Below are 24,835 nucleotides of genomic sequence, written 5' to 3'. Positions count from 1 at the left end.
GCCATAATCAGTACTCAGTGAATTTCCACTGCTGAGGGAAATGGAGGAAAAATAAGACAGAGAAGCCCCTATGGGCATGGGTCCCTTCCCCTTTTTACACCCAGGTATGGCTAGAAGTTCAAATTGAGAGTTTCAGTTTGAAATGGAAATGCATAATCCAGTGATATACAAAGTTACTGTCACATTGGCTGGTGTCCTAAGGAGAGAAGAAAGCCAGGAAACAGTAGTGATGGGGAAAGATGCTGAGTTGACGGACTAATATACAGTGAGAACAATAAATGCAATTGCCAGTCCTTTGTATTACTGTAAAAGTAATTGATATCCAGTATTTATTATTAAAAGAGAACTACATAGAATTTTGCCAGACTAACACAAATCATCCCTCCCCCTAAAACAACCAAGAGGAAAAATAGTGAAATTGGAGTGTATTAAAATAAACCACAAGGTCATTTAAAAGACAATAGCGTACGTAGTTGTAGTAGGGTTTTGGAGCTTCCACTTCAGGGCTGGTCCAAAATCGGAGTCCTTAGGTGCACTCAGCCCAGAGCGCATAGAGTCCATCTGATAAATTTGGGAAATAGATACTTGAGACTGCTCCTTCCAGAATCCTTCTGCTGGTGTAGCAGAGGTGCAATGGAGAATTCGCGATTAATTATGATATTACAGAATTACAAATCAGGAATTAGACCGCAGATGTTAAATAGATTCAACTTTTTTTTTTTTTTTTTTTTACAGAATACAGCATTGAGGTTTCTTGGAGATTTATTTAAACTCTAAATCCTGCAAGCTTGCAAACTGCAATTTATCTATTCGGGCCTAATAATTGATCTTGTATTAGTCATTGAGAGGCTTGGATGAAATTACCATCCAGGATCGCCGGGCCAGACGCTTGCCAACTCTCTGCTCCACACACGAAAATGTTATGTCTGCTGAATGGAAGCCAGGAGGCCAATTTTTCTGTGAAAATGACTTAAATGTTTGATTATATATTCATAAAAAAGGGCTGACAGTGAATGAAAGCTTTGTCCTGTCACTGCAGAGCCGTCCGTCCTCTAAAAAGCTGAACACGCAGGCGCAGCTCTCCCCTCAGTGAACCCACACCGACTCTGTTTGCCTTGGCGGAACATGCCATCCTTTAGGAAGTATCACTTTGTCATCCAGAGTGTATTCAGTTTCAGACTGATGGTGAAATGATCTCCAATCTGAATCATGTGTTGATATACAGCCGACAGACATAATTGATTTTTTATAGTTTTTGCATATGCTCAGAGAGACAAAAGTGAGCTTTGTTACAATGCAACACTAATGTCTATGTCAGTGACACCATGGTTTATTTTACAGGTCTGACCTTGCTGTGGATAGCTTACTGTGCTATAATTACATAATAGGGAGAATTGTGTGTTAATAAGATGCGTTGCTGTAGAAAGTCTCCTGGACCTCTCAGTTTCATTACATCCGTTGGATATTCATACTTGACGTTCATTGGTTGGTTTTCCCTTGCATCAAGCGAGAGGGACATGGTGATCAATTACACTCCAAATACTGATACAAGAAAGAAAACTGTTCACCTGGCTGTTTGTTTATCTTCTTATGTTTGGTTGCCAAGCAACAGTGGTAAAAACATCTTCATGTTATTTTATTAATGGAGGATATTCAAAGGTTTCTCAAAAGTGCCTGTAGAACATTCTGACATGAGGATGACAAATGGTATGAAATAAGTGCCCAGACGTTGTCATAATGTTGACAAGTGGTTTATTCAGCAGGAATGGTGAACAATCTGTCAGTATTTAAACATTTTCTACAGAAGGCAATCGAGCACCAGAAATAACAGCGCTGTAATTAAACAGTTTCTTAGATGATGGTGAGCTTTGGAATCCCATGGCAATCAATTCAAATGTTTTCCTATTCTAGAGCGCTTGATAGAGTCAAGTTCCTATATGTAATTCAAAATACAGTTTTCATTCCTGTTTGTGACATTGTAACTGCTAATTGTGAGATAAATGGTGACAAAGAATCAGTCAAAATTGTGTTTTGGGAGTCAGATAACTGGATTAAAAATCTAGATTCTATCATGCTCATAGCTTTACTCTGTTGCTGCCCCCTCAAGAGGCCACGATTATTATCCTTTATGCCTGCATATTGACAGTCCCACAAAGTCCCACATGGTAAACTTCCATCTTCAGGTTTGTTTCAGGGAGAACTACACTCTTAGAAAAAAAGTTGCTATCTAGAACCTAAAAGAGTTCTTCGGCTGTCTCCATAGGAGAACCCGATGAAGAACCCTTTTTGGTTCCAGGTAGAACCCTTTTGGTTCTATGAAAAACCCTTTCCACAGAGGGTTCTACCTGGAACCCAAAAGGGTTCTACCTGGAACCCAAAAGGGTTCTCCTATGGACAGCCGAAGCCTAAGAGTGTAGAACTGAACTGGGGTCAGTCTGACCAGCGTATGCCTCAGGGGATGAATGAAACCTACACTTGTATTACTCAAGCGGCATTAGCATAGCTGAACAGCTGATCAGATGGATGGAGACATCGATCAAATGTGATAACTTATGATTGACAGTTGTCAGTTTACCTAAACTGTCTTTCATTAAATACAAAGCTGACAATGCAAGTTGAATTAGATTGTGTCTTAATTTAGCTGAGATCTTTGGTATCAGTCTGGTGATATGGTACTGAAGGACAATCGTGCTGATAATAGGAACAACTCAACAACCTTGTTTTAAAACCACATACATGCATCTCTACCGAAGGTCAAATGGGATGCGGCCATAGAGGTCATCCTGGCTTTCAATTCACCTGACAATATCGCCCGTAGCTATATGTGAATGGACAAGATGGAGTCCTAATCTTAACCACTACACAACAACTACATCGTATTGTATGTGGTGATGATTACAGCTGTGGGTTGCTGATAGAAGTAAGGATATAAGTACCACATTAATACTTTAGTCAGACTGTCATTTTAATACTTCTTTTGATAATTTCTATCCCATTTTATTGATGTCCAAATGCATCAACAACCCAAAATTGTAAAAGGTTGTAATAAATAAAACATGTCTTACTTTGTGGGGAGCTGAGAACCAGATCTGATTCGCTATGTCACTTAAGCTCTTTAACACATGGACATGGTTTTACAAAACAAATCATTCAACCTTAATCATACATATTCGTAAGCGTTAATGCCTTGGCTTTCTGATCATGGTGCGTTTACATACATTTCGTTCAGGTCAAACAAAAGTACACTATGACTTTTAACACCTTAATATTATTGAAGGATCACAGTTCACAGTGCTTTTTGTCAAGTTATTTGGCATAGGGATCTATATTGAGTAACAATAATTTAAAAACAGTAGAAAAAATAGCGTTTTGCCTTCTTGGGACCACAACAAGATACTTTTTTTCCATGCATTCACAGATTTCACACAAAGACATTTGCTTGTTTATACTACTACCTTATTGAAATCGCTTACAAATAAAAACACTATTAATAAAATGGTGGCCACAAGGCTGTGCAAAAGGGACGACCTCCAACGATAAGCTTTGCCATCTCTCTTTCTCTTCCTGTTTTAGCCCACCGTTGCAAGTAACAAACTACAAAATAGCACCATTATACAGTGGATAGGATTTTCTTAATACGGTTTTGCTATATGATACCATCATGTACAATGATAGTAGAAGAATGCATAGGATAACATAAATGGGAGTATTGGTTGATTATACACTGACAGAGGAGGAAGAGATGTGATGGGTTGTCAGGTTGCTGAAATGGTACATTAAGACTGTCAGGCATCCAGATTGTGCAAACAGCCATTACTCTCTGTAATCCTGACGCAAACACAGGAATTCTCAGAACATGGTCTGATGGAACCAGTGTGTGAACCTTGCTCACAGTAGCAGAGCTCTGAGTGGCTTAGCTACAAAACGGACTGTGTGTGTGCACAGCATTTTTCAACTGCAGTCCTGTTTGTAGGTGTGTGTTTCTGTGTTTCTAACAGTATTTGAGTTGCAACACTATATGTGTTGCTGTTCATTTGATCTCTTTTTTTTTATGACAAATCCATGCAGTCCATGTTCATACAGAAGAAGCAAAGGACCCTCCCTAAGCTAACAAAATAAAAGAATGCAGGCCAAGTGAAATCAATCATTAATCGTCTTCCTGTAGCTGGCTATTTTTAGCGCCCCTCTGTCCTGTCCTCTGCATTAGAATCCATTTTTAATCAGACCACATATTAGACCCAGAGAATCTACGGTGAGTCTTTACAAATTAAATATAAATTGAATCTCCTTAGTACTTTCTGTTTACAGTACAGAATATAATATTACTGTCAGTTTCACTAGAATGGCTTAGCAGTACAAGAAGATTGTATCATCAGAATAGGTCTCTGGTCATATTGTTGCCTCAAAGCCAGGTTCTTGTGGTATGGTTGCATGTAATACGCTTATTGTCTGTTGAAGAAGACAATAGGAAATAAATAGCCTTAATGAAACACGTGACAACTGTGAAATCATCTTTTGGCCAGAACTGACTGAAGCGGAAATAACATTCTCTTGAGGTTGTAATACATTTTCAAAGCAGTGGTTGTTAGATGAGAATGGGGGGATTACTTATCCAATAGCCCGACTACTTTGCATGGCCCAACCTCTCAGTGTAAAGCTTAAACTCTTTCAGAGTTCAGGTAAAGAGGATGAACCATTGGCTCCCATAGACAGACAGGTAAAACTGCTGGCTGCCCTCCTATTGGCTGTATGTAACACAGAGCCTATCAGAGGCCACCAGGGACACTAAAGCTCAGCTCACACATGGAGGTATAAGAAGAAGAAGCTCTTTGATGTGTAAGCAGCTAAACTAGTCTGTTACATTGGTTTGACATGGAATATAATTCCTTCCAATATGAAATGGTGCAGTGTATAAAATAATCAAAATACCTCTCATATAACCCCAGCACTTTAACTCTCAGCTAGAGACATTACACACAAAGCTTATTACCATTAGCTTAGTACCATTATCCACCTTTTGTTGTTTTACAGTGAACCATTCCACAGAGGCACCAGGTAAGGGCACACCCTTCTCTCATCCCTGTCCGTTAGCTTCTGTCTTCTACATTCGGTAGTTCCTTCCCCCTGTGTTTCCTCGACTTGAGTTCTTCTGATGTACCTCCTGAAAAGGGTGGAGGGGGAACAGATTTTTAGGAGGAGAAACATTAGATAAGTGGATTAGGAGAGTGGGAAAAAAACAGCTTTGGGTCAAAACCCAGTGCCTGTGCCTAGAACAACGCAGCTGTACAATTAATGGGTGATGATTTCATAACCTTTTGCTATAGTGAAAGAGCCACAAACAGTACAGTATCGAATATCCTTCCTACCAGAGCTGATAGGTCCTATTTAAACCACAAGCCACCAGAGCGGCACTGACATTCAACACACTGTCCCTCTGCACATGAATAAATCAATGTGATTATATGCATGCCGTTACCCTCTGTAACTAGCATGCCACAAATCTGTTGCAATCTGAGGACCAGGGTTTCAGCACAAAATGTACAGTATGAAAGTAGAATCTGTCTGGGGAGTGAGAGTGCCCATGGGTCTACCACAAAAACCACTTAGTCCTCCGCCCCTTCGCTAATGGCTTTCTTTTTTAAGAGGAGAGTTGTAAAATGCACCTAGTCCAAGCTTAAAAGGATGACATGGACACACAGGTGGAATTGGGAAACTAAGGGAGAGGAAAGAAACATTTCTTCTGGTTGGGTTGACTACTTTGGACTGGGCTTGATTACTAATTCAATTCTGTGCTTGTATTTCCTTCCCTCTCACAAAGAAGTCAATAAATGCTGACTGTATTCTGTTGTAACCTGGCCAAGGAGTCATTGATTTTGTATCTACTAAACGAAGGTATAAACAGCTACTTATAACAATGACAAGTATGCATCACATATGATGGTAGTCATGGCACCAATCATGGCATGCTATATTCTACACTGAACAAAATTATAAACGCAACATGTAAAGTGTTGGTCATGAGCTGAAATAAAAGATCCCAGACATTTTCCGTACGCACAAAAAGCTTATTTCTCTCACATTTGGTCCACAAATTTGTTTACATCCCTGTCAGTGATCATTTCTCCTTCGCCAAGATAATCCATCCACCTGACAGGTGTGGCATATCAAGAAGCTGATTAAACAGCATGATCATTACACAGGTACACCTTGTGCTGGGGACAATAAAAGGTAACTCTAAAATGTGCAGTTTTGTCACACAACACAATGCAACAGATGTCTCAAGTTTTGCGGGAGCATGCCATTGGCATGCTGACTGCAGGAATTTTCACCAGAGCTGTTGCCAGAGAGATTAATGTTAATTTCTCATATTCTTTCGCTTTAGAGAATTTGGCAGTATGTCCAACCGGCCTCACAACCGCAGACCACGTGTAACCACGCCAGCCCAGGACATCCATATCTGGCTTCTTCACCTGCGGCCACCAAGACAGCTGATGAAACTGTGGGTTTGCACAACCGAAGAATTTCTGCACAACTGTCAGAAACCATCTCAGGGAAGCTCATCTGCGTGCTCTTCGTCCTCACCAGGGTCTTGACCTGGCTGCAGTTTGGCATCGTAACCGACCTCAGTGGTCAAATGATCACCTTCGATGGCCATTGGCTGGAAAAGTGTGCTCTTCACGGATGAATCCCGGTTTCAACTGTACTGGGCAGATGGCAGACAGTGTGCATTGTGATGTGTGGGTGAGCGGTTTGCGCTGATGTCAACGTTGTGAACAGAGTGCCCCATGGTGGCGGTGGGGTTATGGTATGGGCAGGCATAAGCTACGGACACAATTCCCTTTTGTTGATGGCAATTTGCATAGAGATACCGTGACGAGATCCTGAGGCCCATTGTCGTGCCATTCATCTGCTGCCATGACCTCATGTTTCAGCATGATAATCTATGGCCCCATGACGCAAGGATCTACACAATTTCTGGAAGCTGAAAATGTGCCAGTTCTCCCATGGCCACCACACTCACAAGACATGTCACCCATTGAACATTTTTGGGATGCTCTGGATTGACGTGCACCCCAGCATGTTCCAGTTCACACCAATATCCAGCAACTTCGCACAGCCATTGAAGAGGAGTGGGACAACATTCCACAGGCCACAATCAATGGCTTGAACAACTCTATGAGAAGGAGATATGTTGCGCTGCATGTGGCAAATGTTGGTCACACCAGATACTGACTGGTTTTCTGATCCACACCCCTACCTTTTCTTTAGGATATCTGTATTCCCAGTCATATGATATCCATAGATTAGGGCCTAATTTATTTATTTCAATTGACTTATTTCCTTATATGAATTGTAACTCCTGAGTTAAGTCTTAAAATTGTTGCATGTTGCGTTTATATTTTTGTTCTGTGTAGTTATAGTAGGAAAGTACCACTGCAGTAGTGAAGGACAAACAGCCTACCTTGCAAGATGTGTGACTATGCCCAGATAAAGGTTTCTGTCAGGAAAAATAATAAAACCGTTCAGATATGACACATTTGCTTTCCACTGTGGTAGTTTATTGTCCACAATGGAATAGTTAGCCACTCTCTAAGGGGTTAAAGTCAGTTATTGGTGTTTTCTGTCCTCATCATCAAGCCTTAGCCTTAACGTCTTAACTTGGAGTGCATGCTCTGGAAAAAGCCTGACACACTGTGTCTTCGGAAATTATTCAGACACCCTGACTTTTCCCAAATTTTGTAACTTTACAATCTTATTTTAAAATGGATTTAAAAAATAAATGTCCTCCGCAATGTACACACAATACCCCTTAATGACAAAGCAAAAACAGGCTTTTAGAAATGTTTGCAAATTCATCCAAAATTAAAAACAGAAATACCTTATTTACATAAGTATTCAGACCCTTTGCTATGAGACTCGAAAATGAGCTCAGGTGCATCCTGTTTCCATTGATCATCCTTGAGATGTTTCTACAACTTGATTGGAGTCCACCTGTGGTAAATTCAATTGATTGGACATGATTTTGAAAGGCACACACCTGTCTATTCAAGGTCCCACAGTTGACAGTGCATGTCAGACCAAAAACCAAGCCATGAGGTCAAAGGAATTGTCCGTAGAGCTCCGAGACAGGGTTGTGTTGAGGCACAGATCTGGGGAAGGGTACCAAAAAATGTCTGCAGAAAAAAATGTCTGCAGCATTGAAGGTCCTCAAGAACATTCAATGCACCCGAGTGGCACAGCGGTCTAAGGCACTGCATCTCAGTGCTAGAGGTGTCACTACAGACCCTGGTTCGGCCCCAGGCTGTATCACAATCGACCGTGATCGAGAGTCCCATAGGGCGGCGCACAATTGGCCCAGCGTTGTCCGGGATAGGGGAGGGTTTGGCCAGGGTAGGCCGTCATTGTAAAATAAGTATTTGTTCTTAACTGACTTGCCTAGTTAAATAAAATAATTTAAATAAGAACACAGTGGCCTCCATCATTCTTATGGAAGAAGTTTGGAACCAGCAAGACTCTTGTTAGAGCTGGCTGCCTGGCCAAACTGAGCAATAGGGGGAGAAGGGCCTTGGCCAGGGAAGTGACCAAGAACCTGATGGTCACTCTGACAGATCTCTAGAGTTCCTTTGTGGAGATGGGAGAACCTTCCAGAAGGACAACTATTTCTGCAGCACTCCACCAATCAGGCCTTTATGGTATAGTGGCCAGATGGAAGCCACTCCTCCGTAAAAGGCACATAACAGCCTGCTTGGAGTTTGCCATAAGGCATCTAAAGACTCTCAGATCATGAGAAACATGATTGGTCTGATGAAACCAAGATTGAACTCTTTGGCCTGAATGCCAAGCGTCACGTCTGGAGGAAACCTGGTGGTGGCAGCATCATGCTGTGGGGATTTTTTTCAGCGGTGTGGACTGGAAGACTAGTCAGGATCGAGGCAAAGATGAACGGAACAAAGTACAAAGAGATCCTTGATGAACACCTGGTACAGAGCGCTCAGGACTTCAGACTGGGGTGAAGGTTCATCTTCCAACAGGACAACGACCCTGAGCACACAGCCAATACAACGCAGGAGTGGCTTCGGGACAAGTCTCTGAATGTCCTTGAGTGGCCCAGCCAGAGCCCAGACTTGAACCCGATCGAACATTTCTGAAGAGACCTGAAAATAGCTGTGCAGCAACGCTCCCCATCCAACCTGACAGAGCTTGAGAGGATCTGCAGAGAAGAATGGGAGAAACTCCCCAAATACAGCTGTGCCAAGCTTGTAGCGTCATATCAAAGAAGACTCGTGGCTGTAATTGCCGCCAAAGGTGCTTCAACATAGTACTGAGTAAAGGGTCTGAAATGTGATATTTTCAGTTTCATATTTAATTTTGGGGTATTGTGTGTTGATTAATGAGGGAAAAAAACGATTTAATGAATTTTATAACAAGGTCTGAATACTTTCTGAATGCACTGTATGATCTAACAATCAAATATACTGGAAGACCCACTACAATGTTCTATATCTATGTCCATTCTGTTTCGCTGATGTCAACTGTGTATGCTCTTAAAATGTATATCTGTTTGGTGCTGTGCTCACCTTCTTGGTTTTTGTCTTGTCTGGGTGCTGTGCTGTCCTACGCTCTGTGCCTCTGTCCACGTTTTGCACTGCAGTACTAACCTTAGGTGTTCTTGGCATGTCTGTGTGGCGCTGTGCGCGCACAGAGCGAGCTGCCTTGCCAGACTTGACAGGGGCACAGTACATTTCGAGCCGCCGCAGCTCGCAACTCTGGAAGCAGCACTCGTCCACAATACCACGGTTATGTGACCGCCGTGAACTGGGGCCATACCCCGTTGGTTTACCTGGAGAGACAGAAAGAAGAATTTGTGTTACTACATGTGACGATGTAAAGAGCATGCAGAGAGCATGCAGAGAATGCATGCAAAAGTCATGCAAAGAGAGCATGAGCGAGCATGTAAAGAGCAAGGATAGCTGTTGTTCCAGTTTGTTCTGTAAGTAAATAAAAAAGATAACTGAAGACAGCTTGTTGTTTATGATTATACATTTTGGACTTCCATGTATGTTTGTCTTCATGTTATAGGTCGAAGTTAAACGTTGAGGTAAAGGTAGAGGTCATAGGCATGTTAAGTGTTGTGTCACGGGTATGTTAAGTCAACCACAGGTGCTTTAAAGAGCCAATGGAATCATATACAACATAACCCATTTCAGTCTTGGATATGGACCAACTTATTTAGTGCAGATGTCCTGGAAGGTCTTATATCTGTGAGCTGAATTAATCCAGAGAGCAGTAATAATTTGTGGCTGTGCGCCAGGCCATGGGCCCTGTAATAGCTGAGTGCTAACGGCCAGGTTGTGGACTTGATTATTCTGATATATGGACAGCGTTAATGACATTGATTTCTACACTGCAAAATGTACAGGGTATCGCATTGCACTGTGCGGACTCTTTTTGGCAGCCGTGTGGCAGTAAAAAAAGGTCACGGTCACCGTAACATTGAGAATATCACGTTTGGACGTTTTAGACCCATTAGGCCAAACCTCAACCCCTCGGGGCCCATCAGCCTGCAGAGAAAGCAGGCCCAGGCCTAAGCCACACCCTCTGGCGGCCTGGATGGTCGTTTCATTCACATTTTCACCTGGCAACCCAGCAGCCCTTTATTGCTGACAATCTCAGAGCCAGTTAAACTCTGGATACTGTGGATGCTGGTACAATGCAGCCATGCTGTTGTTCACTAACAACTATATGGCTTTCCTGAGACACGACTAGACTCATAGTTCCCATACGTGCAAAAGATAGGCAGTTGGTGGCACCTAAATTGTGTGGGGGGGGGTCATAGTAATGGCAGGAAGAGAATAAATGAAATGGTTTCAAACACATCACACACATGGTTTCCATGTGTTCGATATCAGTCCATTCACTCCATTCCAGCCAGTATTATTAGTCGTCCAACCCTCACCAGCCTCCTGTGGTGCAAAGCCAGAGAGGCTCACTTGGAGGTCTGGTGCTCTTCAGTATGAATCGGAATCTGAGCACTTCTCTGAGAACCCAAGTCACCTTCTACAGTGATGTGAGTGGAAGGGAGGAGGAAGTTAGGAATTGCTTTGACACCTGAATGCCAACAGCTTTCGACTCCCTCTCTCCAAACCCACTTTCTTTCAGTGGCCTTTAAAAAAATATCCCACTCTCCATTTACAATTCCCCGCTCACCTCGGGCAATATAGCCTTGATAGGCTTTTCCCTGTTACCAAATGAAATAATAATAATGTAATATGGCATTTACAAGGAGGAAATGCCTTTCCCTTTCAGAGTTAATTGCTCTTTCTTTGCCTGGGAGCCTGCCAGTGCTGACAAAGTGCATTAACTTCTGCTCTCTGCCTTCCTTATCTTGACAATGTTGTTTTGGACAGAGAGGAGCTCCAATTCAGAAACAGATTCATCTCTCCACAGTTCTCAGTCAGGACCCTGGGTACAGTGTGAAGAAAGATTATGGAGGGAGTTGTTCTGTGTGTGAGAGAACACTGATCTCAAGTCAGATGATGAGATACAGTGTGTGTTCATGGATAGTTGAAGGTGGGAGGGTTCTATACTGGCTAAAAGGTTGAAGGTGAGAGGGTTCTATACTGGCTAAAAGATTGAAGGTGAGAGGGTTCTATACTGGCTAAAAGGTTGAAGGTGAGAGGGTTCTATACTGGCTAAAAGGTTGAAGGTGAGAGGGTTCTATACTGGCTAAAAGGTTGAAGGTGCTGCAGTGGACAGCAAGAATAGTTGATTCAGCAGGCAACATGCTCTAAGTCTTAGAGTACAAAGAGATAGTTCTCACCCAAGGTCTATGTCCAGGTCAACAAGGTCAATCATTGTTTTGAGGATTTGACCACCACAATGTAGGCTAAAGGTAATAAGGCCATGTTATAGCCTCCTTACAATGAGAACTGCACATGCAATACACCAGTTTTCACCTTGAGAATGAAAGGTAGCAGGTCTCATTGTTTGAAGACTATTTGGGGATTTTCATAACTTCATCTCACTTTGTGTCCTCAGCTGGGCCCAGTTAAAGATGCACTCTCTAACTTTTGTATAATTTCAGCCAGTAGTTTTGAAAGTGGCGCTCACGAGCCAAAATGGGTCCCTGTTTTTTGTGTACTACGTCATTCAATTGTGTTGGGCGGCAGGTAGCCTAGCGGCTAGAGTATTTTGACCAGTAACCGAAATGTCGCTGGTTTGAATACCTGAGTCGACAAGGTAAAAATCTGTCTGTGCCCTTGAGCAAGGCACTTAAACCTAATTTGCTCCAGGTGCGCCGTGCTACTATGACTGACCCTGTAAAACAACACATTTCACTGAACCTATCCAGTGTATGTGACAAATCATTTAATTATTTTTATTTACTGTCATCCATTTTGTTTGATATGTTATGAATTTTGCTATTCATATGATATCATCCGAATTTTGCAATTTGTTTGATATGTTACAAATCCAATTCATGCTATTGTTTGTGCTTAAGATCGCGGAGTGCATCTTTAACGGCATGTTTACTGAATGGCATGTTGTAATTAAGCCAGAATAAACCATGATAAATTGTCACTTAACCATTGTTGCTGACGTGTAACAAGGAATTTTCATGATGAGGGAAACCTTCTTGCGAGGCCGAGTTTGTGATTATTCAATCAGACAGGTTGTATTATGAGCCAGGAGTCCACTGTGCTGGCCCTGTTTTCCAATCCCTCCCAATAAAGCCCTCCAAATGAACATCCGCTATTATTCTCAAAATAACCTGTAACCTTCTAAACAAACAGCTGGAGAGGAGAGAAAAATCATCTGGATGCAGATTTTAACATGTAGAAGAATCAGCTGTAGCTGGTTGTAAAAAGCAGAAAGCATCAGTAATCCGGTGGAATAGGTTTTGGAAAGTTTTAAGTGCCACGTTTCAAGGGATCACTGACTGTAATCCGCCGTGAATAAAGAGTTGGTGTCCTGTGTGCTGTTGTCATAAACAAACTCAGACAAACCACCTTCTCCTGCCTGCCGTGTGGTGTGGACATCCAGCCCGGTGGACGGTGTGAGAAACAGGCTGTTTGAGAAGGGGGGTCCGTGGTGATTGGTAAAGGCTATTGTTTTGGAGTTTGGTCGCAGCCATTCAGGGCATGGCAGATTAGTGGTAGGCTACACGTCTTCTGTTTGTGTCACTGTGTCGTAGACAGACACCCACTACAGATTGGGGTGCAGTTTTGTTTTGGTGTTGTGTGTTGTCTCAGACATCTATTGGATGGAAGGGGGCCCATTTCCCCCCTTTTTGTAGGGTGAATGAGGGTGAATATATTCGACTGAGATCTAAGCATTGCACAACAATTGTTTGGCTGCGTAGAGAGAGGCTCCATCATGACTTGAAAGAAGGAATGTCTACAACTCTGTAATGCTCCCCAGTGGTTTATTAAGATGCACGCAAAACAATGTTTTGATCCCACTGCGATCTTTGTCAGGTCAGTCGACAATTTCTTAGCTGAAGAGCAAGGCAGCCTGTTTAGAGCAACCTGACTGAGCTGCACACAAGCTACAGGGACCTTTTGGTCAAGCAGCATTGACCTTTTGGCAGTAGTGCCATAACAGCAAAGAGGCATGGGTACAAATATAAACCATACCTTTAACTACCACTATTGTGCTCATGCTCCAGTTACTATTATATTTTATTTGTCATGTACAGTGCATTTGTGAAGTATTCAGACCCCTTCCCTTTTTCCACATTTTGTTACGTTACAGCCTTATTCTAAAATGGATTAAATGAATAAAAATCCTCATCAATTTACACACAATACCCCATAATGACAAAGTGACCATAATTATATCCTCCTGATTCCTGCTTACAAGCTAAAATTAAAGCAGGAAGCAACAATGACTCGGCCTGTAAGAAAGTGGTCAGATAAAGCAGATGCTAAACTACAGGACCAACGTGAGTAAGACCTTTAAACAGGTCAACATTCACAAGGCCGCTGGGCCTGGCGGATTAACAGGACGTGTGCTCCGGGCATGTGCTGACCAACTGGCAGGTGTCTTCACTGACATTTTCAACATGTCCCTGATTGAGTCTGTAATACCAACATGCTTCAAGCAGACCACCATAGTCCCTGTGCCCAAGAGCACTAAGGTAACCTGCCTAAATGACTACAGACCCGTAGCACTCACGTCCATAGCCATGAATTGCTTTGAAAGGCTGGTAATGGCCCACATTAACACCATTTTCCCAGAAACCATAGACCCACTACAATTTGCATACCGCTCAAACAGATCCACAGATGATGCTATCTCTATTGCACTCCACACTGCCCTTTCCCACCTGGACAAAAGGAACACCTATGTGAGAATTCTATTAATTGACTACAGCTCAGCGTTCAACACCATAGTACCGTCAAAGCTCACCACTAAGCTAAGGATCCTGGGACTAAACACCTCCCTCTGCAACTGGATCTTGGACTTCCTGACGGGCCGCCCCCAGGTGGTGAGGGTAGGTAGCAACACATCTGCCACTCTGATCCTCAACACTGGAGCCACTCAGGGGTGCATGCTCCTGTACTCCCTGTTCACCCACGACTGCATGGCCAGCCATGACTCTACAGTGGTAGGCCTGATCACTGACAACGACGAGACAGCCTATAGGGAGGAGGTCAGAGACCTGGCCGGGTGGTGCCAGAATAACAATCTATCCCTCAACGTAATCAAGACAAAGGAGATGATTGTGGACTACAGGAAAAGGAGGACCGAGCACGCCCCCATTCTCATCGACAGGGCTGTAGTGGAGCAGGTTGAGAGCTTCAAGTTCCTTGGTGTCCACATCACCAACACCAACTAGAATGGTCCAAACTCACCAAGACAGTCTTGAAGAGAGCACGACAAAACCTATTCCCCCTCAGGAGACTGAAAAGATTTGGCATGGGTCCTGAGATCCTCAAAAGGTTCTATAACTGCAACATCGAGAGCATCCTGACTGGTTGCATCACTGCCTGGTATGGCAACTGCTCGGCCTCCGACCGCAAGGCACTACAGAGGGTAGTGAGTACGGCCCAGTACATCACTGGGGCTAAGCAGCCTGCCATCCAGGATCTCGACACCAGGCGGTGTCAGAGGAAGGCCCTAAAAATGGTCAAAGACCCAGCCACCCTAGTCATAGTCTGTTCTCTCTGCTACCGCATGGCAAGCGGTACCAGAGTGCCAAGTCTAGGACCAAAAGGCTTCTCAACAGCTTTAACCCCCAAGCCATAAGACTCCTGAACAGGTAATCAAATGGGCTATTTGCAATGTGTCCTGCCACTCCCCCCCCCCCACACACCTTTTTACGCTGCTGCTATGCTCTACTTATCATTTATGCATAGTCCCTTTAACTATACATTCATGTACATATTACCTCAATTAGCCTGACTAACCTGTGGCCCCCGCACATTGACTCTGTACCTGTATATAGCCTCGCTACTGTTATTTTCACTGTCATTTTACTGGTTGTTTTACATTTTATTTCTTTACTTATCTATTGTATACCTAATACCTATTTTTTACTTAAAAATTGCACTGTTGGTTCGGGCTTCTAAGTAAGCATTTCACTGTAAGGTTGTTGTATTTGGCTTTGTATTTCAGCAAATAAACTATGATTTGAAAATAGTTTTTTTGAACTCTATTACATAAGTATAGAGACCCTTTGCTATGAAACTAAAAATTGAGCTCAGGTACATCCTATTTCCATTGATCATCCTTAAGATGTTTCTACAACTTGATTGGAGTCCACCTGTGGTAAATTCAATTGATTGGACATGATTTTGAAAGACACACCTGTCTATATAAGGTCTCACAGTTGACAGTGCATGTCAGAGCAAAAACCAAGCCATGAGGTCGAAGGTATTGTTCGTAGAGCTCTGAGACAGGATTGTGTTTAGGCACAGATTTGGGGAATGGTACCAAAACATTTCTGCAGCATTGAAGGTCCCCAAGAACACATTGGCCACCATCATTCTTAAATGGAAGAAGTTTGTAACTACCTCAAGAGTTTCGCTGAGAGATGAGAGAACCTTCCAGAAGGAAAACCATCTCTGCAGTACTCCACCAATCAGGCCTTCATAGTTGAGTGGCCAGACGCAAGCAACTCCTCAGTAAAAGGCACATAATAGCCTGCTTGGAGTTTGCCAAAAGACACCTAACGGACTCTCAGACGATGAGAAATACGATTCTCTGGTCTGATAAAACCAAGATTGAACTCTTTGGCCTGAATGCCAAGAGTCACATCTGGAGGAAACCTGGCACCATGCCTACTGTGAAGCATGGTGGTGGCAGTATCATGCTGTGGGGATGTTTTTCAGCAGCAGGGACTGGGAGACTAGTCAGGATCGAGGGAAAGATAAACAGAGAGATCCTTGATGAAAACCTTCTCCAGAGCGCTCAGGACCTCAGACTGGGGTGAAGGTTCACCTTCCTACAGGACAATGACCCTAAGCACACAGCCAAGACAACGCAGGAGTGACTTCGGGACAAGTCTCTGAATGTCCTTGAGTGGCCCAGCCAGAGCCCGGATTGAACCCGATCGAACATCTCTGGAAACCTGAAAATAGCTGTGCAGCAACGCTCCCCATCCAACCTGACAGAGCTTGAGAGGATCTGCAGAGAAGAATGGGAGAAACACCCCAAATACAGGTGTGCCAACTTTGTAGCGTCATACCCAAGAAGACTCAAGGCTGTAATCGCTGCAAAAGGTGCTTCACCAAAGCACTGAGTAAAGGGTCTGAATACTTATGTAAATGACATATTTCCGTTTTTTATTTTTAATAAATTTGCTAACATTTCTAAAAAACAGTTTTTGCTTTGTCATTATGGGGTATTGTGTGTAGATTGATGAGGAAAAAAACATTTTATAATAAGTAGAAAACGTCAAGGGGTCTGAATACTTTCCCAAGTAAAAATATATACGCAACATGCAACAATTTCAATGATTTCAATGATTTTACTTAATTACAGTTCACATAAGGAAATCAGTCAATTGAAATACATTCATTAGGATCTAATCTATGGATTTCATGACTGGGCAGGGGCGCAGCCATGGGTGGGCCTGGGAGGGCATACGCCCACCCACTGTGGAGCCAGGCCCAGCCAATAAGAATGAGTTTTCCCCCCAAAAAGGGCTATATTAGACAGAAATACTCCTCAGTTTCATCAGCCGTCCGGGTGGCTGGTCTCAGACGATCCCGCAGGGGAAGAAGGTCCTGGGATGGCATGGTTAGGCGGCTTATGGTAGAGAAATTAACATTAAATTATCTGGCAACAGCTCTGATGGACATTCCGGCATGCCAATTGCATGCTTCCTCAAAACTTGAGACATCTCTGGCATTGTCTTGTGTGACAAAACTGCAAATTTCAGAGTGGCCTTTTATTGTCCCCAGCACAAAGTGCACCTTTGTCATGATCATGCTGTTCAATCAGCTTCTTGATATGCCACACCTGTCAGGTGGATGGATTATCTTGGCAAAGAGTAATGCTCACTAACAGGGATGTAAACACATTTGTGCCAAAAATTGGAGAGAAATAAGCTTTTTGTGCTTATGAAACATTTCTGTGATCTTTTAATACAGTTCATGAAACCTTCGGACCAACACTTTACACTATTATTTTTGTTCAGTATATTTGAACGACTTCTAAGACAAAAGTCAAAGAGTCAGGCCACTCACTGCTCCATCCTGCTGCTTGGATAGAGCTATGCTGGAGACACTGCAGCACATAGCTCACATTCCTCAAACGAGTAAGGCTGTAAAGACAAGGCTCTCCTCCAGAGTGGGCACAGAAAGGATCTGAGTTTTACAGCCTCTCCGTGGTTAATAAAAAACAGTGAATTCTTGGAACCGGTGCAGCGCACTGCCTGTGGAGTGTCAGGGAGTTTATGGTTTGTCGGGGTCTACGAAAGCTGCTATAGACCTGGAAACTACCTCTTTATCACTGGTACCACAAAGAGTTTATAGCCTAGCTAAATTTCCCTCACATTTTCAACTGAGGTTATGTCTGCTTTTAGGCAATTAAAAGCCAGTTTGTAAGAGCATTTAGGATCCTAACTCAGTGAGTTAGGGTCTCGTGGGATGGGATAGACTGGATGGGTCAGTCAATTCAATATGATGTGACATAGCAAGCTTGGCTAGCTCTGGCTAGTTACAGTCTAGGAACCATTTACCCAGGGTTTAAGTTTCGGTTTTAGCCCTAAGTAGAGGCCTCAGATGAAACTGTAGGCTATAATAATGTGGGCACAATGTGTACAATATCTGTACGAGTTCTTTATGGTCAAGCCTGGCCAACATCACCAACAGAACAGGTTTATTTCAACTCAAACCTTTGTGTCTTGACTCCAAACGGACAGAACTCAAATCTAACATCCCCATCCTGTCGTTTTCATGAGAAGTCTCTTTGTTATGCAGAGTAGTTATTCAGTGAGGAGGGTCAACGTTCTCATTTCAGCACTCCATGGAAAAACAACACCTTTTCACAGTGACAAAGTGCACACAAAGTGCAAACAGGAGGCCTTTCTTTCTTTAGTGCTGAGTGCCTTCTGCTGAGTGTGTGTGTGTGTGTTCAGGTCCAGTGTATAAAACTAGAGAGGTGGGGAGGTGGAGGGGAGGGGGGCATCCTGATCATCCTGTAATCCCCCATAATCCCCTGCTGCTCCGGGACAAGGCCTAGCTGTGTGGGTAGTGAGGCTGATGTGCTGTTTACACGTTCTCCACTCTCCTACTCCAGCTGCTTCAAATAGAATAGACACAGAGAGACAAACAAGGCTGAGAAAGGATAGGATGGCTCATCAATGGCTGCTTAAAAGCAATTTACTCCCCTCTGTTCCTCGTTCTGTTTAAACTACATGCTGTTGGGAGGGCGGTGGCATAGTGCCAATCTGAATTCGTTTTCATCTGGACTATAAATGTATCTCATGTACAACTCTCTCTGAGCTAGTGGCTTATGACATGGCATTATGAGACAAAAAGGACAAGGCTGGTTTGTCTATTGCCCTGTGTGGCTGAATCTCTGTGCCTTTTGCTGAATAGGTTTATCTCTGACCCTGACATGGTTCCTTCTGATTAAAATGTATATCACTAATACATTTACGAGTACTCCCAGCATCATCCACATTAGAGATTTGGTATATGTCATGACATTGTATTTATGGAGTTACTAAGAGAAAGGTGGTGTGCCATAGAAGTCCTTTTTCATTTTTAGTCAGTTGTATTTTTTCACATCCTAGAGCTCTGGAGTTGGTGCATCGTAGGGGTTCACTTTTAGACTGTGAGAGGAAATTCTTCAGAATAGAATAACCAGCTCCATCCAGAGTACATTACAGGAAGTGGGTGTTATCTAGAATAAAAGCTCAGGAAGAGTTGATTCATGTCTTCCAGAGAATCTACAGTACCCCACTGATCAGAGAATGTTCCTACCGATTTTCCTCCCAATTTTCCTGTCGTCCAGTGTTCCTATTTGCAAACTGGGGTTACCCAGATTCTGTTCAAAAGACCCCCACGAAGTCCAGATTCATGGTATGTCTGTATATCCACTCTACTCCACTCAACCCGGGAGGAGTTTGCCTGCTAAAGCATTACTAAGACAACTGAGGATTTCTAGGTCAGGCTAATAATTGGAAAAACTGACTACGGTTGTGGATTTAGTTTTTCTTCTTTAGACCACATTTTGTTTCAATAAAATATTTTTCCACCGAGTAGTATTTCACATTTCTGTCAAGGTAATGAAATATGAAGTCTTGAAATGCAAGTGCAGCTACTTTAGCAGTGACATAGTGGGTAAGGTGGATTGGCCCAGCGTCTCAGCCCGCAGAAAGCCCAGTGTCACTGCAACACTCTGGGGACACATCATCACTATGGTGGCTGTCAAGTTCAATATGGTGCAGCAGACTGGAGGGGAAGAGTTCAGCTCAGGAGCAGACCAGACCTGACGACCGCACGGAGCTGTCACTCTTCCCAGCGCAAGATACGACAGAGCCGAAAATGGATTATCCAGATATCTCACCTAAAGACTCATTGTTATACATGTGGTTCCATCTGACAGCAGGAGAGAGAGACATACTGTCCACACAGCGAGCCACCTGCTGTAAATGCTTCACCGTTCCTTTCCAGAAAGGATGGAGTGTGCCTGAAATGTTCTCGACTCAATGTACCTTTTTTAACACGAGAACAAGGCATTGATGGATGGGCACTTTGCAGCTCAATGATCGCACAGTACAGTCTATAGTCACATGGAGCTATGCAGTCTAGTTCCAAACCTTGACAGATTGAATTCCCAGAGCCAGATAAGGTCTATCTGAGGTCTGTGAGTTCAGGATTGGAATGATTTGTTGTTTATGTCCATTGTTCGGTTCATCAATTAATTATCATAGAATAATCTTGTTGACGATACAGTTATATTCCAAATACAAGATATGGCAGTGTGGCAAGTTCTGGCAACTCAAGATTCTATTCCATAGGCCATGTGAAATCCATTAAACACTCAGAGAATACATAAACCCCTTTCACAGTCTCACATCATCAAATCTCCCAGACAGTCTCACACCTCATCAAAAGTCTTTACACATATTAAATATTTCATCATGTTCACAGAAAAATTGTTATCACGCAATCAAACATTCTCAACTCTGTCACATCTAGTCAACAACAAAAAAACACCACCTCAAGAGAACTTTCAAAGGGGCATTCCACAGTACATGGTAGTGCGTTAGCTGAGAAACTACCATGATGTAGTCTGAATTCAATTCTGATTAAGTTGGAGCATAGAGGCTCTTTCAAGATGATTGACATCTCTGAGCTGTATTGATATGTCAATGTCAGTGATACGAAAAGATGGTGCACAATAATTGTTTAGCCTTGGAGAGCTGGTAAAGAGAGACTTGACACTTGTATGTGCAGTGATATCATTCAATGCCAGCTAGGGACCCTCAAGGCACCACATTCAGTGTATGGCACTAATGAGCCAAACCACAACCTTTCTGAGTCCATGGTTCTAATGGGAAGAAGTAGTCCCCTGAGGGAAGGATCAGGGTCCATGTCATAGGAACACTGGCTACTGCTGAGTGGGAGAACGCAACACCTTGACACAGCTCAGCACTGCCATATATTGCTGGTTGTTCTGGCCTTTGTGCCTCCAACGGAAAATAGGAGATTTAAGTCCTGGATTCTTAGTGGATGGTTTTCTTTGGGTAGCTTTCCCCATTTCTGGTGGAAAAAGAGTTCACTGCAACATTTATGTCTTTCCCTCCTCCTTCTTGCAGATAGTCAGCCTCAATTCCACTTAAAACCCCATCCCCATAGACCCAGCAGCCATCTGAATGAGCATAATAAACATATAGCTGTTTAACATCATTCTACACTTCATTTACCTCTCAGCAACCCCCAGAACCTCACTCCTGGTTCAAGGGCATTGCAGCATGTGATTCTGTATATTCCATTAGTCTTAAGTCAGTAGTCCATCACAATCAGGGACTGAGACAAAATATACATATACGCATCAACTATTTCAAATCTGATAAGTCTACAGCTGAAATGTTTAATAGGAGTGCGGAAAAAGACAGAGGGAATGCTTATTAGAAAGTGAAGGCCAGATGAGAGAGATCTGATACTGTTTAATTTATGAGGTTGCGCATTAGCGCTTTGGGAGAATGGAGCAGCAGCAATCCTTTATAAATAAATAAAAGGTGCACTTACTGAAATAAAAGCCTCTCTCTCCACACACAAACTGCAGCGTGTCCACCAGCTCCGCCCCACACAGGGTCTCGGGCCCCGCCCCTGTTGCCGCCGAAGTCAGGGTTAGGACGCACAGCAGCAGTGAGAGGGTGTGGGTACAGGAGATACAGCACATCGCACTCTGCGTTCAATGGGGAGAAGGGCACAGTTAGTAGGGCATGGCAGGCAGAGAATGTCGTCAGTCTCACCGCCCATATCGTATTTCACCAGTGTCAGTATGGTGGCAGTGATTTCAAACGCCTTCACCAGCCTATTTCAACATCTTCTTCATTATCAGTTTTTACTATACATTTGACAAATATATAGCTAGGTTTTCTAATAGGTTCCCAATAAGTGAAGGAACAGGTGTCTATGGAACCGTGGCGTCCAAAACAATCACACAATTATAATAAAAGAGCCTACAATAATACCAGTCTATGAGTTTTGGTCACGATTTACGCACGATTTACGCACCTATGGCCCTTGAAGTTTATTAATCCTAAACATATTAGGATGTATGGAGCGGTGACTGCACGAGCCGCTTCCTGGGGAGAGGGTGCTTTCCCGGTTCGAAGCTGATACACATCATTATCTTGTCTGTAGGCTATTTCACTGATAATATTCCTGCAGCCATCAGACAGTTATGTTTCACAACCCGATAATCCAACTTTTGGGGTGTCATAATAAAGAATAGTTAGGAATTAGTCACAGAGAGAGAAAGGTATGCATAAAACGAATGCATAAATCAATCAAGGCGATAAGATATCTTTAAAATCGTTTGTTTCCAAACAGTGGTTTATCTTCTTTAAGTAGGCTTAGTTTTAAGATAATGCAATGATGCCCTTGCTTTCTCTCATTCTCAGCTCCAAAAACGATCGTTCAGGACAGGAGCCACAGAGCCAAGGATCTTGCCTATCCAAACATGAGATGGAAAACGGTTCACGCGCCAAACCCAGCAGATGAAGTATAACAGGACAAATTTACATAATAAAGAGAATATACACAGGATTCATATACATCACAACCCCTACCACATAGTTATCATGCCCAAAGTGCCCCTTCTTAGACGCTTTAAACCCTCCTTATTGTTTGTTTTCCTACAATCCAATGTGGTATCCAAATGCGGAGTCAGCAGAAATTACTTTGAAAGTTCAGTAACTTATGCAGCAGCATTAGTGGTTTATATTCATGGAAACGGCATCGGTCAGCGCGCAATGCGCAAACGTGTCGAAACTCATGCTGGAAACACATTGAAACATCCACGCGAGTGTGTTAACTCATGCACGCAGACATGCCTAATAACCTTACTTCGTAAAGTCAATGAAAGTAAATGTTATAGCTAGGCTACATATAATGTCTATGTGAAAACAGTCAAACTTGCACTCACATAAAATGCACGCAAATTTACCTGCTGACATGTTCTGATAGAAATAGTCTATAATAAAACCGATGTGTACATTAAATCCCTGAACTAAAATCATCTGCTATAATCAAACATGGGTCTTTATTCATTTGTGCTTTGATACTGCAAATAAATCAGGTTGGTTCTTGCAACAACAACAAAAATTGTAAGTAAGGTGACAATCTGGTGTCAAAGGAAATGATTTAAAGTTACCTTGAAGACATCACATAAATGCCACTGAAAGAAATGACCGCTAGACATCCCCACGGGTCTTCGCACGACAAAGCCCAGCAAAAATGAACTTGTTTGAAGTCATTAAAAACAGTGAGAAAGAGGATAAGATGCAGGCAATGTCACATCTCAATATTCCGACTTTGTTCCATTGCGCAGGCTCGTTTTGGAGAAGTGAGATTTAGCGAACTGGAGACGGATTTAGAGAGAAAATCCCTCACATGTATCTACATTACACAGACATTTTCAACAGGAAACAGCTGGGGCAGCATTTGCCTTCTCCTCATCCTAAATTATTCATTAAGGATTTTGGGCACATATTCAAATAACGTCACCATTTATACTTTTCTTAGAATGGGATTGAATTTTGATCTCTTTAAGGCTTGGACCCATATCACCCGCTCTTCTCAAAGCGTGTTACGTGTAGAAATCTCATGGATGAGTTGTTATAGGCGTTGGAAAATATAATTATTGTCCACGAAGCTCGTGCGTAATTTATGTGCCACATGTAGGCTATGTGTCTTCATATTCATCATCTATTGCATATATATCTATCTCCAACTTTTGATTTAGTGGGCTTATTCATCATCATGATTGAAATATTTTCATAAACTAGAATATTTGAGTGTTTATGTACAGTGCACACACAGTCAGCAGTTGTAATGGATAGCCTGCACATTGGTCTCTTTTTTTATACAATTCATATATGTTTATATTCATATATGTGAATATCACCCCTTACCTCAAGTCATCAGGATTAAAATCCCACATCTAACCACCTGATTATTCATGTAGTTTTATACATGTAGTTTTAAATATCCTCTTGTTAGGTCGATCTGCAAACATCATGGCAATAAATCAAATTTTACAATGCAAATATTATGACCACTCAGTGTTTGTCACTGAACACTGCATTGCCACTTGACAGCCCAATTGTGGGCCTTTTCCCAATCTGTGAATCTGCACCTTGCTCTCCCCTTGAATTGACATGTGTCTCAGTATCTGTTGACAACAGCACTCTTTCCATGGCAAATATGTATGCCCTTGAATAGGACAATCCTCTTTTTTCCAATAAAGGGCAGTGTTTTGAAAGACCACTGCCTAATTGTCCCAGGGCTTAAAGAGGGTTGATTTCACCAGCAGAGATAAGAGATCAGCACTGATCCAATCACTAAACAGGAGATCAGTGCTGACCCAATCATAAAGCAGGACATCAGCAGCACAGATCCAGTTAGCTCAGACAGTGTCAGCGCATGACATAAAGAAGGACGTATCCAGAGAGTGCAGTGCATGGACACAAACAGGCAAAGATGACACCTTATAATGCCACCAAAGTGGGTCACAACATGCAAGCACATTCAAAGACGTCACAGGGTGTATGAGGACATTCAATTCACCTATTTAAACCTAATATGGGCAGATAGTGACTACATTCATATATAGTTTTCACTCAATGCAATATGTTATGCAT

At 42.6% G+C, this 24,835-nt stretch overlaps 1 protein-coding gene across 4 annotated transcripts; it reads right to left on the bottom strand.

The window, feature by feature from the left end:
- Positions 1-1,735: 1,735 nt before the first annotated feature.
- Positions 1,736-23,633, bottom strand: LOC100136517 (insulin-like growth factor I). 4 transcript variants are annotated; one of them, XM_014153327.3, is made up of 5 exons: positions 23,347-23,630; positions 21,714-21,873; positions 9,579-9,841; positions 7,463-7,498; positions 1,736-5,161 (listed from the first exon to the last, which is right to left on the bottom strand). In XM_014153327.3, the coding sequence occupies exons 1-5, from the start codon at positions 23,392-23,394 to the stop codon at positions 5,102-5,104; spliced, it is 567 nt and encodes a 188-aa protein (XP_014008802.1). In that variant the 5' UTR covers positions 23,395-23,630; the 3' UTR covers positions 1,736-5,101.
- Between the last annotated feature and the right edge of the window lie 1,202 nt (positions 23,634-24,835).

This window comes from Salmo salar, chromosome 17, assembly GCF_965601325.2.
Source record: "Salmo salar chromosome 17, fSalSal1, whole genome shotgun sequence".
Taxonomy (NCBI): Eukaryota; Metazoa; Chordata; class Actinopteri; order Salmoniformes; family Salmonidae; genus Salmo; species Salmo salar.
The sequence above is the reverse complement of the archived record's forward strand: the minus strand, read 5'-3'. Positions and strand labels throughout refer to the sequence as shown.

Excerpts from the sequence above, each read along its gene's own strand:
- LOC100136517 (XM_014153327.3), bottom strand. The coding sequence starts at position 23,394 with ATGTCTAGCGGTCATTTCTTTCAGTGGCATTTATGTGATGTCTTCAAG. Across the intron at positions 7,499-9,578 it reads ACAAGACAAAAACCAAGAAG|AAACCTTTATCTGGGCATAG; the intron begins GTGAGCACAGCA and ends TTTTCCTGACAG. Across the intron at positions 5,162-7,462 it reads ATAGTCACACATCTTGCAAG|GAGGTACATCAGAAGAACTC; the intron begins GTAGGCTGTTTG and ends CACCCTTTTCAG.